This window comes from Ixodes scapularis, unplaced genomic scaffold (genome assembly GCF_016920785.2).
Source record: "Ixodes scapularis isolate PalLabHiFi unplaced genomic scaffold, ASM1692078v2 PGA_scaffold12__126_contigs__length_90152505, whole genome shotgun sequence".
NCBI classification, from domain to species: domain Eukaryota; kingdom Metazoa; phylum Arthropoda; class Arachnida; order Ixodida; family Ixodidae; genus Ixodes; species Ixodes scapularis.
Genome location: NW_024609838.1, coordinates 9,531,719 through 9,547,984, shown reverse-complemented (window position 1 = coordinate 9,547,984; position 16,266 = coordinate 9,531,719). Strand labels below are relative to the sequence as shown.

Sequence of the window (16,266 nt, the reverse complement as noted above, 5' to 3'; positions counted from 1 at the left end):
GTCTAAAGCATTACCGCATTCGTTGAGAGGAACTTCACCACGATATAGATCATTGTAATTAAAACAATCTAAAAGCTGATTACCTTTTTGACAGATGGCGGCTAAGGAATCGCTATCCACCAGGCACGTTGAAATCACCGAGAAGGATATTAAAGTTAGACGGGTCTAGTCTGTCTTATAATGTATCCAAAACTTGTCCCAATTCTAGAAAATTGGGAGACGGTGGTAAATAATAATTCCCAGTAAGAAGATTTTTCGGCCCTTCTGATTTTACTTCGAGCCACACGCAGTCTTAGTAACTTTTCAGATTCAAACGTCGAAGTGCCGTAATATTTTTGCGTATATAGCTACAGAGATATCGGACGCAAGCCAGAGTGGTACTGGTAGCCATATCAAATAACTCGTCATTGAATTCGGGGACAGTATGCGTAGTCTAGCTCGTCGACACCGCGTTTTCGCTGTCGATGCTTACCTCAGAGCACGGTAGCCTCGTGCAAGCACTGCACTTGTAAATGCTGACTCCGTCGCGAAAAAGAACGTTGTAATCTTCAGAACGAATGTTCAAACATTTTGAGTGGAAGTTGCCGTCGCGCTCAACACAGCAGGCGATAGAATGTTGCCTGGACCGCTCGGCATCATTCGAAATGATAGATGTTCATCCCGTGCATAAATATTTTGTTGATACATGTGCTCTCTGAACGAATTATATAAGGACCAGCAACCAACACCTGAGTGGCTGCCACTTTTTGAGGTCTTGTCTACCCTCAAAGACTTGTACGTGTCTTTATTTTCTTTCTAGATTGTTGGCCCCTCGCGTGTCGTATTTCCGTGAAGACGTTTGTGGGGAAAAGGCGAAGGCCTCGGCTGTGTTCCCAATCCTACTCGAATTGGATCCGAGTTACTCCGGCGGATTACGTAACGGTGACAAAAGAAATAGAGCCCGGCTGGACACCGGTAGGTTTTCGAACGCCAAGGAACCGGACCCTAGGGTGGGAACGGGTAAATTTTGGAACGCGGTTCTTGTCTTCTATTTGGTGTTCCCTGTTGCACAACAGCTCCCAGATGGCCGTAGTGTTTGATCTTGTATACGTCACCTAAAGAGGGCCAACGCGGTAAGAAGATTGGACCGGAGTGCTGCATCAGTGTCAGTGTGGGACTCGCCTTGGCGCGGAAAATTCAGCGTCTAAGACATACGCGCGTTAGTTGTTGTCAACCGAAGTCTTTCGTGGGTTAAAAGAAAAGTCGGATTTTTCAGACGCTAACATTTTTCTTTCTAGATTGTTGGCCCCCCGTGCGTCACATTTCCGTGAAAACATTCGCTCATGTAAGAGTTCATTGTCTCAGAACCTTTACGTCTTCGGGCGTAAAGCCGTCTCAACTTTTAAAGCCCCGACCTTTTGGATGACCTTATCCCAGCGACATTCCGGCAGAACGATATAACATCTGTTCGAGTTGGTATATATAATCTCTGTTTTTTTTTTTTTTTGCTTGTTTTTTTCTAAGACAAAAACAAGTAGTCAGCTGGTTCGGCTCAAAGTTCAGAGCGTGTGGTCGGTGTGGAGTCCTCTCGAGGATCGTCGTAGTTGAGGCACTTCTTCCATTCTCGCTGGAAGTGGATCTGCGCCTTGCAGCATGCGAAGTAGTATGGTACAGAACCCACGTCCAGTTCAATGTCCAGGGTGTCCTGAAAAAAGAAAAAAAAAGGAAGATCAGTCTAGTCAATATACCACCAGTGAATCCCGCCTCTCCCTTAACGATGACGTCATATGATCAGTTTCATGGCCCGTACATGCGTAGGCAATGAATTCCAATCGGCAATAACAAGGAAAAGTCGGGAACATTTCTTTTTTAATTCGTTGGTTCTTGCGAAGGCAGGCCTGAATTTACAAGTCTGCGTTCATACTGCATCGTACGAGACACAGTGTGCAGGTACCGTCCGAGGCATGCTTCCTCCTCGTACCAGAGTCCCGTCGCATTATAGCTTCGTCGGATTTCCCCGCACCGGCGCGGAATAGTGTTACGCGTATTGAGATACGACCAGAAGTGTACACTGCCCGATACACTATTCTGCACCGGCGCAAAACGTGCGGGTGGATCGAACGCACCTGTCCCTTCTTCAGCCTATCTGCTCTGACAGCTCGTACCAAGCCCTTCAGGACGACCTCGACTAGTGCTTTCGCTGGTCAGCCGAAAACAAACTACCCTTTAACTGCTCTAAAAGTCTTGCAATGACATTCATTGTCTCTTCCGAAATTACAACCCAAGCCTCAAGCTTAACTCTGGGTGGCTCATGAGCCACCCAGAGTTAAGCTTGAGGCTTGGGTTACCACTAAAGCACGTGCCCTCCACAACCCCCCTTGGTGACGTCCTGGACAGCCGTCTCAACTTTGCCCCCGGGTCCACAGCACCACATCGAAAGCAAGAGGCATGCTGGGCTTCGTCACTCTAGTCACACGAGGGATGACACCCAACACCTTCCGCCACCTTTACACTGCGCTGGTACTGCCGCACCTAGAGTACTGCCCTCTGCGGTTTGGTACACCCCGCAAAAATATCTGCAAACCACAGTACAAGGTACCCTCTAGTGACCTCCTAAAAACTGCTGCCTGGAGGCGCCTGCACCAGCGACAGCAGCTAGCATCTGTCCGGCTGTTCTGCAGGATCTTGGAACCAAACCAGCAGGAACTTTATGATGCTCCCAGAGTGAACAGAAGAACAGGTAGACTCCAGCCCGTGATGTCCTGAACATTATGGCATGGGGAGTCCTGCCTGCTGATGGCAGCTACACTTTGGAGGGAACTCCTCCCAGACCTCACTGAACACATCCCCTCTGATCCCCAAGAGGCGAAGGAAGTAGCTCATCTGCTCCTCCGTGACCCCTCTCACAGTGTTTAAAACTTTTCCCCCTCTATTTCTAGCTTATTTACCTACTTTTTTTTTCACCATTTTGTACAAATGTATAATGTTGTAAGAGTGCGCAAATCCGTGTTGTAAGCACACTAGCTTTTTTTTTATTATTTTGTACAGATGTATTTATATTGTAAGAGTGCAAGGGTCGGTGTTGTGGGCATACTAGTTGCATGGGCGTCAGCCTTTCCCCAACACCAGCACGCCTGTACATTTCTAACTCCCAAGTGCAATAAAAATTATCAATATCACTGTAGTCGAAGTAAACAAAGATGACGGCACGAGCGTTTCTGCTGTCTTGAAGGTGCCGCCACATTGCCGCACGAGTAGATGAATCTTCCATGCTAGGACGGGCTGGGTTATCACCGTGACACGCTAAGAGAATTCAGTCAAGGATAGCGCTCTCTACGCGGAACGATGAACTTCCACCACGCCGACCGCGTCGATCATCACTACTGACGCCACGTTTTTCAGCAGACAGGCGGCTTTGCGTAAGCGCAGTGTTATCTTTCTTTTGGTTCGTTTACCACACGATAGATGGCGCGTAGCGAGCTCCGAGCATTATAAAATTCGGCAATTTCCGTCACATCCCTAATAATTCAACAAAATGTGGATCAGAATATTCTTTGACAAAACTCTGAAGAAACATGTGCCGGCTATTTATTGTTTATGATCGCGGTGATGGTGAGTGAGGCTCTTATCCAATAGGCGATGTGGACTTGGCTAACGTGCCGCGTCACCGCGGGTGCATCACAGTGAAAGGGCTCAGAGCTTTCAAAGGAAAGAAGGTATAAAAGTGTCCGCTTTTCTTTTAAAAGTTCTATAGCGAAACTTTTTTTTTTTTGCTCTCTATTTTTGTGTTTTGGTTTTCTTTTCACACCTTTTACGACGTGCAGTGGATGAAAATCGATTTCAAAATCCCGTTTCATGGTCCCTTTAAAATCATTTTGAAAGCTAAATTATGTTGGTTTCGGACATGTGGCTAACGTAACGCTAGAATAAACCTGCCAATGCTTTTGTCGTTGTCGGGAGTGGTGAAGAAGGAGCTCGCTTTCTTCTCTTTCTCGCAGAAATGTATACCGCATCCGGGAGCAAAGCAGTGTGTCCGCCGTCTTGCCATCGCGGTAGTCTCGACGCATGGGGCAATTTTTCCGGGAAGAGGACCCCAAACGGGCACTTCTAGTGAAACGAACCTGTCTTTCCCGGCGCGGCGTCTGCAATAGGCATCTCAGAGACGAGCGCGCCAAACAATCGTCTTCACGATTGTTACGTTCCACACCCCGGCGAGGCCGTCTCCATCCAGGGCACATTTACAGGGACGGTCCGCAACACCATCGCTCGGCAGAGACCCTCTCGAAGACACGGAACCAAGGCTTTCGAACATCAGCTGAAGTAACCGACATCAACGGGTCTTGCTCTTTCTCCAACATCAAGAGAAGCTGCTGCGACATAAACCTCCGGGGTAATGAGAGTGGTTGCTGCCCCTCATCTTCATCGAAGCCAGCAGCCACCACCAATCACACAAGGATCCCGCCGGTGACGCAACATCGTCACGTCACCGAGACTATAAAAGGGGGACCCGCGGGCTCGCGCGGCGCAGACGGAATGGGACCTACCATCGAACGCAACCATCATCTCATGTCCCATTAAAACATAGTCACCCTATAGCCCAAACCCGGTCTCCAGCCTGTCCGTTCCCCAGCCCTTAACGTGATATACTAGGGCGCTCCCGCACACGGAACAAAAAGCTGCGCGATGCTGACACTTCCCTCTTCTATAGCCACCGTAAAGGGGCCATGAAATGATTGTTAAACTTCTTCCTTTTTAGCTTTCCTCCTCAACTCAAAAACGAAATGAGAAATCACATGGTCGTGACATGCTTGGGCACCGGTATACAATGAATCCAAACACCGTCCTTTTTAAGCACAGCATGGAACTTGTCATTCGCGAGCGATGATAAGTGATAACTCATTGGAAAGGCACGCGAATTCAAATATTCGTCGACGGATTGATCGTTGACGAGCGACGCAGTGCTTGTGTCCAATGCGTGAGCTGGGGTAGGCTGGCGTGCTTTGAGTACCGCGGATGTATCATAGTGAAAAGGCGAAAAGCTTTCCAAGGAAAGGCGGCAATAAATAGTCCGCTATACTTCGTATTTTCGTATACTGAAAAGCAGGCTTTTGACTTTCTACCCTCTTTCGTTTGGTTCACTAAACGATATTCGATTAGTAAGATTCTAATCTAAAATTATTTATCCGAGCAGAAGATTTATTCCATGACCCCTTTAAAAACGTTGCTTAAAACAAAAAAAAAAGAAAAAGAAATAGGTAGCTTGAACTTACGGCGTGGAAAGTGCCGGGGCATATTGTGACGGTACCCTTAAAAATCTGGCCCTTTGTCACTCTCATGGGAATGTCCACTTGAGGGTTTGTGAAGTTAATCGGAATGCTATGCATCAACCATTTTCCGTCCCCAGTGGATTGCTTGATGAACAGCGATCCACGCAACTTTCCTTGATCCACGTGAGAAACTGAGAAGAAGAGGACCGTGTGAGCCGTTTGAGACCAAAATAATATTACTATCGTTAAAAGGTACGCAAATTAAGCAAATATTAAAAAAAAAAAAGAAATTACCAGCTACCTTATCGTTTAAATTTGCTGGAAGACATTGTACAATCGTTTCGGGGAGTGACGAATATATTTTTATTTTACCCGCTAAACTTAGGGGAAAAATTGACGTCACGTAACGTCTAGGCACGTGACTACAATTTCCCCGTCAAATTTAGCGGTTAAAACCGACGTCACGTGACCTGGGATTGCACGACGTGGTCGCGTGACGTGACATCAACGTGTCAAGTCCAACGTCATTAGATTATTACACTTGTTGCACTCCCACGAAAGAGGGTGCCTCCCCCCCCCCCCCCCCTCCTCTTCCCCTTAGTCCGCCTCCCGTCGTTTCAAGCGCCATCTAGATTTCAGTTTTAAAGCTACGTGTTTCTTAGAGTACGGTGACACGCCATCTAGATGCTGCGTTCCGAAACATACGTATTGGATAGAATACACACTGCAGTTACCATAGCGGCCGTCCCCCCGAAACGGTGGCGCGTCGAACGCCGGGAGGCGAACCGTGGGGGGAGAGAGGGGGACACCGGTTGTGCGAGCAGCGCCTCAGTTTTGTAACTGAGATAATCGAGTAACGTTGGCTAAGTCCTCATGTTAGGCGACACCCCGACCTGAAGTGAGGCCATTTTCGCCCCTTCAATTTAGCCGAGAACTGCACGCATGGACGGACGGACCAATTTATCGGATTAGGTGGATTCGTTAAACGCATTCAGCACTTTAAATTTAGAATATTTCTAATTTGTTTGGCGAAAGTTCGCCGCATAGAGGTCACAAGTTGGAGTTCGTGACAAAGCCTCTAGATAGTTCAATATTAGCAATTTTACAAAACATCACACAATTAAAAAAAAAAGTCGAAGCAACAAGGAAAAATAAACGCTACATTCATTTGGTGAAAAGGAAAAAAAAAAAAGAAACATTATAAACGTCAGTGAATGGTGGTCGGGTAAAAACTAAAAACAAAATAAAAACCAGAATCCTATTAAGGGGCCCCTGAAAAAAAAGAAGCTTTTTTTTTAAAACAGTCTGGCTGATACACGTGTGTCAAGAAATAAATTTTACGCGAAAAAAAAATTAGAGAACATTGATGGCGAGAGATTTATTCGAAATTCTGCGCGCAAAGTCCATGACGTCACGGGTAATTCCGGAATGACCATCTCGGTCGTGACTGTCTAAAAAAGCTTTTTTTTTTTTCAGGGGTCCTTTAATAGAACAATTGTTACACTTTATAACACAACTAATGAAACAGTAGGGTCCGTACTTACTGTTTAAATTTCGTATCCACCAGTGTCTGATCTCATCTGCATAACCTAAGAAATACGAAATGAGATCCCACGAAACAATTGTCAAAAGTCAGTTCCACATAACCACAATCCCTCAGTCATTCGGTGCTGCGTGTTAATTCGTCCAATGATAAATATTTACGAAGCAGACAATACACTGAGTCACAGATGTAACGATAACTTTTTCTTCTCTCACGTTAAAAGGGTAGTGCAACGATTTTAATGTTCAAAGAATTGGCAGTTTGTGTTTTTTTATGTTGTTTATCTAAAAATAAGTGACTAAAAACACGTCACCTCGACCCCTTTAAAAGTCGGCAATCGCGGAGAAAGCGGCTGGAGTCTCTGAAGAGACAATCCAAGGGGAAACCACGTGATCCCCCAGAGTACGTCACTCGAAAGGGGACGTGGAGAGTTGTGAGACACTTTGACCTTCGATTTGTTTCATTTCGTTCAAATAAAGACTAGAACTCGACACAAAATATGGTTTTCCGTTCTTCGTTTCATAGATTTCACAAATTGGTTTCCTCAGTTAATTGGCCAAAGTCCGAAAATCGTTGCACCGCCCCTTTAACCTTTTTGCTGTGTGCGGAAGATGAAGCATGGTCTTGGTGTCCTTGGTAATTTCAACGTTCGCCTCTTTCGCACCTCTTTCATGCCATTGTCTGTTTCTTTTTTGTTTTGTTTTTTACATTGTCATGGACATATTATTACATTGCGTCAGGGAAACATTGAAAGGTACTTGAAATTTCGGTTACATCTATAGCACTACAAACAAGGTAGCACATTGTCCCTCCGGACCATAGACAGGACAGGGTGCGCACACGACATACGCACGAAAAAGTTATCATACACAGCACGCGTCTACAAATGTCTGCTTTAATATAGTGCCACAAAGAAGCTCGCATTATACAAAAACCATCATTAACCTTTCTCATTCACAAAATTCATCAAGTACCGTCACAAAGAACGATCTAGAAAAAAAAAAAGAAATCCCTCAGTATACTCCGTACCGCGTAAAATTTAAGCTTTTAAACATGTATAGTCAGGCAAATATTTGTGATCATGATCCGTTTACATATAGTAGATGCATGCAACCTCATATACATGTTCGCGCATAAGCTATCTTGCCACCAAAATGTACAACTCCTGTGGCCTACAGAGAATACTTAGGAAACGGAGAAAACGACCCGTGAATATCCGAGTCATCTGCCTGTTCCTGTGTGCTACCTGTGGTGTTCCCTTTTCAAGAAGAACCACCATGCACTTACGCGCGGCAGGTGAGCAGAGCTGCACATTCACATTGCGACTATAAACTCTGGTACGACAGTATACACCCGTGAGCGACATAAAGATGAACAGCCCTCTTCTTGTTTTTGACGCTCCCGCAAGTTTTTAAACAAGCTCTCGAGAGGGTAGAACGCAAAGTTTAGACCCTTGGCCACGTACCATGCATGTGAGACGTTGAGAGTTAATATAGCTTTAGGGAGCCGTAAAACAGGCAAGAAACAAGGTAAGGTGTTCACCTTCATATTGCCGGCGGGTGTACATGCAGTGACCCAGCGATTTATTGGCAAAACACGTAGCAAGCAATTGCAGTGGCCAGACTACACCTCGTATACACCGGTACAGGGATGCGTCGTAACTCTTGGGGATAGGGCAGAGAGGGGGGGGGGGGGATTTTTTAACCCCCTTTGTCTTGTTTACTTCAAATTCTTGAAATGTCTGAAAAGATGCCATCGCCGTCGCTCCAACCCCCTTTTCCCCGCCCCACCGACCCTGTTCTAATGCCACAGTGAACTTAGAACGATAATCACTGTAGAGAGGGCTTGAGCAAACTCAAAACCGTAAAAAAAAAAAAAAAAGATTTGCATCCAAGATTTCAACTAGTTGACACTTACTGGCATTCGCGTAAAATGTGATCGTGTACGCAGTATTCTTTCCATGGATACAAGGAGACGTTTCTTTACACGGACTGATGGTCACATTTATAAACGTCCTGTTCGTCCAGAATTCCTCTGCAAGAGATACAGCACCCGTTTCTTCTCAGTGCACGAGTTCGGATCAAGAGGTAATAAAAACACCGACCTCGTTTCTTTTCTTTTTCTTTTTAGAGCGCAGCCCTTAGGTGCCCGTTACCGCGTTTCGCGGCGTCGCCGTCGGCGTAACCGCCCCGCTAAGTTTAGAGGGAAATTGAATTGGTGTAGAGGTCACATGACCTCAATTTCACCGCCAAATATAGCGGGGAAAGTTAACCCGCAAAATTTAGCATGTTAAGTTTTCCCGCTAAATTCAGAAGGTTTAAGTTCCCCGCTAAATTTAGCGGGCGAAATTGCGTCACATGACTCCGTGTCACCTCACCCCTCAACAAATACAGCGGGAGGACGAGAGCTGCGCTCTAGTTCCGCATTACAGAGGTCTGTAAACGCCTTTTATTTCTGTAGTGAAGTAAAAGTAATAACGCGATTGCCGCTCTACCAATACGTTTTAAAAAGAAACAAAAAAAAAAATGAAATACGTTTACAATTCTCTGTAATGCGAAATTAGAGCGCAGCTCTTGAAGAGGAGGAGGGGAAGGTACAGAGGAGAGGGTATGTCCCTCCTCCTCGTCTGTTCTCTTTCCCCCTCCCCTCCTCGTTCTCCTCCTTCATTTCCTTCTCTCCCCTCCCCGTCCAATTTAGGCTCCCCCCTTAATTCAGCGGGGAAAACGACGTCACATGACTTGGTGTCACGTCACCTGAGAACAAATTCAGTTTCTCCACTAGATTTAGCGGGAAAATTGACGTCACGTGACTTCAACACCAATTCCATTTCCCGTTAAATTTAGCGGGGAATGGAACTGTCTTTGAGGTCACGTGAAGTCAATTTTTCCGCTAAATTTAGCGAGGAAATCTAGTGACTCCATTTTCTCGCTAAATTTAGCGGGGAAATTCAGTTTCTTCGTTACATTTAGCGGACAAATTCAGTTTCTCCGCCAAGTTTCCCGTTAAATGTAGCGGAGAAACTAAATTTGTCTGCTAAATCTAGCGGATAAGCTGAATTTCCCCGCAAAATTTAGCGGGGAACTGAATTGGTATTGAGGTGATGTGACGTAAATTTTCCCGCTAAATTTAGCGCGGTTAGGCCGATGCCGAGGGCGACGCAGCGAATCACGGAAACGGAAGCCTAAGAGCTGCACTCTAAAATTCAAATCCAGTGAGTCCAAACTGCAAAGGTGCAACGTCGCGTTGTTCGTCATCTAAGGGCTTGATAACGGTGGGATATAACTGATTAAACCGCTCAAATACGTTCAAAGAGCGCAAAAAAGAAAGAAGGCTTTTTAGTAGGGTCAAGAAAACCCCAGTAATTTTTTTTGTAGTCAGTATACACGTACAGGAACATCAGTTATATGAATAAGTTGCACCACTCGGTTATCAAGTCGCTAGTGAAAGTAGGTACCGTTGGCTCGGCGTCAACGCGCTGTACGTCGAATTCAAGTTCTCTGCTGTATTATATGGGACAAGGGATGTAAGAATATGCCCATTTTTTTAGAGTACGTCGACGTGTCCCGTGTTAGAGGCATGCATGTTGACATAACACGAAGTAAAAGTTATAAATTTTCTTTTTACCACAGCTAACATATGGTCCGTTCGGCATTCGCACGTGGCAAAGACCTGAAAAAAAAAATATATACATGTATATATGACCGAAGAATTGGCTTTGTGTACGAACTTCACAAAGAGTCTTTGCGCCGGTGTAGCATTGTTTTGTTTATGATGAGGAAAACAAAGCAGCCAGGCGGCACACTTGGGCAATTTACTAGGAACTACGGGGATCGACCGAGAATATGAAACCAGGTTTATTTGTCTGCATAAAAAAACCACGCATCGTAGAAAGCTGAAACTACGTGAGAATGCGACACTAGCGGTGGTGGTAAAATGCAAAAAAGTGAGCACGTTACGGTCTTTGGATCAAAAGACGCGAAAAAAAAAAAAGAGACATATTTCTTTAATTTCCCGATTTCCAACTAAGCCTAAAATTTGTCAAACCGAAATTTGGGTTTGTGGGCACCTGTAACATTTATTTCGGTGAAAATATTTGTCGGTAAGAAAAACAATAGTGTTTTCTTTCTTGCTTACAAGTTCGTTTTACTCAAATAAATATTGCACGCGCTCACAATCCCATAATTTGGATTGATGTTTTCTTTTGTATCTTTTGATTCATTTAACGTCGTGTGGTCAAACTTTCGTATTTTATCACCACCGCTAGGGTGACATTCTCACGGAATTTGAGATTTCGCGGCCTGTGAATAGCCACGAGATGCTCGCCTATTTAAACTAATGAATGGCCCAACTCCCAATACACGGCTCTGCCGTACATCGAACAAAGTGCAACGGAAGTAGGCGCGGCCACGAAATTGTCCCTCAGTCTTTCGGCTACCGAGACGATCCTTTTCCTGCGTACTTTTTCTTTTTAATAAGTTCTCCAATTTCTAGAAGTCTCGGATAATTTTCATCGTCACCCGGGCTGTGTTCTATCTCTTACTCAAATGAATCAGAATTACTCCGGCGGGTAGTGTCACGTGACAACACAGATTGAAAAACGCTGGACAAGGGTAGGTTTTGGAACGCCAAAGTACAAAACCCTTACCCTGCAGTAAGATCGAGTAAATTTTAGAACACGGCCCCGGTTTGCCATGGCATTGCCGTGGCAACGTGGTTGTTTGCCCCATAATTTCATGGCGGCGTCCACTGAATCGGTGCCGAACAGGTGAGCTTTGGAGCCCAACACTTGCCTGATTGTGGGAATGAACCTTTTCCGAGAAGCGTTCTGCGCACGCGCGAGCGCCCGACGCCAAGCGGTGGAAGTCGGCACGAAAAATCGAGGGAATTTGGAATGAGGCTGTAGATCGACGAGTAAAACACGTAATTGCAGCATATATATAATTGTGTTACACAAACAAAGAAAGCGGACGAAAACAAAAACACGACGTTTGGGTGGACGCTACGGATTTCCCTCTTTAAAGTCGCGTTGGGCACGCGACGCAGCTCAGAGAGCGAAGCAACTGGTAGCGTAGCTCCCGTTATCGATTGGTAGCGCAGGTATAGTCACTCCCTCGATTTTTAGTTCGTGCAGCCACCGCCTGGTGCCGTCGGTATTAGGAAAAAGTCCATTGGGCGTGTAGCGGACGCTCTCGAAATCGCACTGGGACCGTCGTCTAGAGCGAGACGTCAGAGCACGGCTTCGAAAAGTGAGCGTGTCAGTTGAACGCACGAACGCTGAAAACGGCACCGCGAGTTGAGGAAGCCGCACAAGCACTGCTTCGAGTAGGTGTTCGTTTCCCTCCGCCGGGATGAGAATGCGGGTTCGTAAATAAACTTCTTTTGGTGCGCGCCGATCGTATCGAAAGCTAGCCTCGACAGCGAGCAGACGAAGCAGACCGCAGGCACGGAGCAGACGTAGCCTGAGCCTAACGTCTGCCTGCTCGCGGATGGACAGATAGATGGATGTTAATAGCTATACCCTTTGTAACCGCTGGCAGCTTGCGCCACCTAGCCAAAATCTAAAAAGACAGACATAAGATTCCTCCCGCCCTTCTAAGCTAATTTTCTTTCCCTAACTATCACCAGGCAGTGTGGGATATCACCAGGACGACTTTTGGACGATCGGGCAATGAGAGCGTGTCTGGGATTGAGGTCTTTTTTTGGCGTCACTGGGCATGACATCATGCCAGGTCCTGCCCTATTTCAATGTCCATGTTCGGCAGCCAGGAGTTGAGACGCTGGGACGACAGCGACACTCGGGTACGACCAACTGCCAGGATCGCGACATCCGACAGCATGACACTCCGGCTTCTGTGACGTCATTTGTTGCCACTTCGGGACCATCATTTGGTCCTTTGTTGCCACTTTGGAGACGCGCTCCAGGCAATAGTCGGAGAGTTGAGTTGGCATCGCCTTTGATAACACTTCGATGTACACACAACCAAAGCTAGGCGGGAGGCGACGATATAGCTGACACTATTCCATCATCCGGGATCTCGTCAAACGGCAAGCAATAGTCGCGTAGTATGAACTACACATCTGCAATGTTATCTAAATCTACAACCGCACCAAAAACGAACAATCGTATGCGCAGAACAAGGCGTATATACTTCTTGCGCAGGAGTTCGGGTGATTCCAGAACAACGCCAGGCTTTGATTGCCTTAGATTGAAAGGCTAGTGGGTATAGACGCCAATGCCAGTTGCCTCGAGGTCTATACCCACTGTTTTCTTTCAATCATCCAATAGGAACTCGGCATTTTGATATCATCGCAACCCCTGTGCAAGAAGCAGACGAACTTGCGCTCCGCATAAGCTTCGTGCATTTATACGCGTTTTCACCTCAACAACCGAAGCAAAAGTAGTCCGCTCCTCGCGGAGGATTACTAATTTCCCCTTTTATGTCGAGGAATACGATATATGTAGGTGTATTTCAGATTAGATATGTGTTATCTTATCAAGACGTACACGTTTCAAACGCCAAAAGCATCGCTTCTTCCTCCGACAAGGAACTCTTGTAAGGACTACTTCGCGCCGCGTATGCACAATGCTCAAAACTTGTTTTTTTTTTTTTTCTTGACGTGAAAACAGATATATACATATATATTATTAGATGTCGCCCGAACACCCGCAAGTACAAAAGCGTATAAACGTGACTTTCGGTGACTCACGTTCGCAAGGGTGCTGGTGGAGTAAGAACTGCCCTACGCACGTGACCAAGATAGAAGCCGCCCAAACTAAAACAGCCTTCATCGTGAAAATGCATACCAACCGATCTGACTCATCTCCGTTCGTTGTTTCCGTATTTATGCGCTGAATCAAAAACAACAAAGGAATGGCCTTTACAGCGGTAACAGAGCTTCGAAGTATTCGACTTTGGCTGACGTCGTGATCGCGCACACTAAAAGGCAACCAAATACGTCATACGGGGGCAACGCCTCCCGGAAAAGAGGAGTGCGGAATTGTCCTGCGTCACTAACGAAGGTCACCGTAGAGAATAGATGGGACGCGACACCAGCGTCAGCGTTCGGCTCCAAGTCGTGTTTTCGCTGATTGCACACGAGTTCCAAAGGAATGCTGACGCGACACTCGTGTCCCACCTGTGGTCTCTGTCCACGTCAGCACTCCGCAACGAAGAAGCCGCTACAGCGCCTGCGCGCCGATGGCCTTGACTGTAGAGATCCGGGTATCGTAGCAAGTTGCAGACGGCGAAAACCATCAACGAAAACTCCCTATTAGGGAGTTTTTGTAAACTGCGTTTCCCCCTCCGCTAAGCCCTCCGCTACGAAGAAGCCGCTACAGCGCCTGCGCACCGATGGCCTTGACTGTAGAGGTCCGGGTATCGTAGCAAGTTGCAGACGGTGAAAACCATCTACGAAAACTCGCTACTAGGGAGTTTTTGTAAACTGCGTTTCTCCCTCCGCTAAGCCCTCCGCAACGAAGAAGTTGCTGAGAGCCGTTGCGGGACGTCGAAAACGATCTACGAAAACTCGCTATTCTCAAATCAAGGCACACTACGTTTCAATCCAATTCCAAGGACAAGGCCTGCACATGACGTCATGGTTAGTGGATCCCCCAGCACCGCCCCAAGCGGAAAACAGACGCTGAAGCTCGACGAGAAACGCCGCAAGACGGCAGACGCTTCCGTCTTGGCGTTCCCGTGTGCTAGTGTCGCACTGGTTGTGTCTGAGACCCTGACGAAACCTAGGCGGCGCTGCGTACATCTGTGTGTGTGCATGATCTTTCACGTGGGGAGTTACGATGAATCGTTCTCCTGCTTACGCCCTTCGGACTCCAAGTCAGGGGCGTAGCCAGGGGGGGGGGGGGGGGGGGGGGGGGGGGAGGGGCTTATGGGGCTTCAGCCTAGACTTGTGCCCATCTCAGACACTCTACTCAAGATACTGTATTTCAAATAATTTTTGAAGTATCTTGGTATCTTGCAAATACTTTTGATCGAGAGTATTTGATACTCTAATTATATTTCTGAGTGTCTTGTACTGATTATCTCGAATACATTTTTGACAAGACGGTGAGAGTGCAGGCGAGCTGGTGGTAGCTAATCATGTCGTATTACACCTGAGACTGCGGTGGAAGAAATCGGAAGAACTTTCAGTAGAAGGAACAGACACAGAGAACGTCTCAAACTCAGCTGAGCTGAGTTTGAGACGTTCTCTGTGTCTGTTCCTTCTACTGAAAGTTCTTCCGATTTCTTCCACCGCAGTCTCAGGTGTAATACGACATTTTTGACATTCCGCCATTTTCCGAGTTTTTCGGTGTGAAGTGGCGTGGCACGAGCAAGCGTGAACATTCTTTCGAGCAACCAAATCCTGTTGCTAGCTCTGATTAGCTACGGTGACTTTGACTGAGCTCGTGAAAACATCGCTGTTTTGCCGACTGTGACTCATATTTTATCCCAAAGTTTGTACAATGAAGGTTTTCCCCTCGTCTTCCCAAAGGCGCCATTTGTTTCCTAGAGTTTCCCCCAAAAAATCCTTAAACAAAAGGGGTGCTATTACCGAAGTAAAGATTGCCACACAAAAGCTCAACGCAGACCGGTAAACGACCTACGACAACAATGCAGACATGAGTGCCAAGAAAATAACAAATAGCAAAAAATTAGAGGTGGACGCAAACAAAAGAAGACATTTTTGTTTTGCTTTTTGTATATTTGACCCCGCTACGGCAAAACTTCGAGCTTTTCTTTTGTTTTTTTCTTTTTGTCGTAAGTCCGTCACCTAGAAACGAACTACGAGCTGGATGACCTCTCAAAATGCCAACAAAGTGTCCCCCAACGTTGAGTGCCTTCCTGAACACAACTTACTTGAAGGTGCGACCACTGCCGTGATTATTATGTGGGTTTTCTTTGTTATCCAGTCACTCATATCCGTATCCAAAGTTCGTTTATAGTGAACTCTCCATATAGGGAATATGGATTGTAGCTAAACGATGCGTCTAAGGTGCGCCACAGGACCTGATATTCAGCCATGTCACTATTGGCGAGGCGCTCTGACCCGTTTTGTCGCCCCCACAACTCGGTGTATACCCAACACGAGGGCTGCACACACGAACACAGGCCTTGTGGGGATGCTCATGTCATCTTTTTAATAGAGCGCGGGGCACAGTGTAATGTAAAAATACTAACAATTAGGGAAGTGACGTTAAGTGCCGGATCTCTCCCGAAAGCTGTCGTCAGAGGACGCGAGCTTGACCCACTTGGTCTTTTGTGCTGAGCTGGGCACCGTGCATGCTGCATTGTTCATGGAGGCCGGAGTGGAAACAAAACAGCCCTCCCCCCCCCCCCCCCCCCCCCACACACACACACCGGAGAACACGAACTCCAGCCAGACGCTGACGCCGCGTTCGGTTAAGTCAGCCGAGCGCTGAGTCATTGTATTTGTTGTCCCCATCCATGTAGTTCTAGAGTTAACCGCTTGAGGCGC

The 16,266-nt window shown here is 46.6% G+C and overlaps 1 protein-coding gene across 1 annotated transcript; it reads right to left on the bottom strand.

Moving 5' to 3' along the window:
• Positions 1-1,531: 1,531 nt before the first annotated feature.
• On the bottom strand, positions 1,532-13,579 carry LOC115315636. The gene is made up of 6 exons (XM_040207160.1): positions 13,498-13,579; positions 10,414-10,458; positions 8,707-8,823; positions 6,791-6,835; positions 5,250-5,437; positions 1,532-1,684 (listed from the first exon to the last, which is right to left on the bottom strand). Exons 1-6 carry the CDS (start codon positions 13,577-13,579, stop codon positions 1,532-1,534), a joined length of 630 nt encoding a protein of 209 aa, XP_040063094.1.
• Between the last annotated feature and the right edge of the window lie 2,687 nt (positions 13,580-16,266).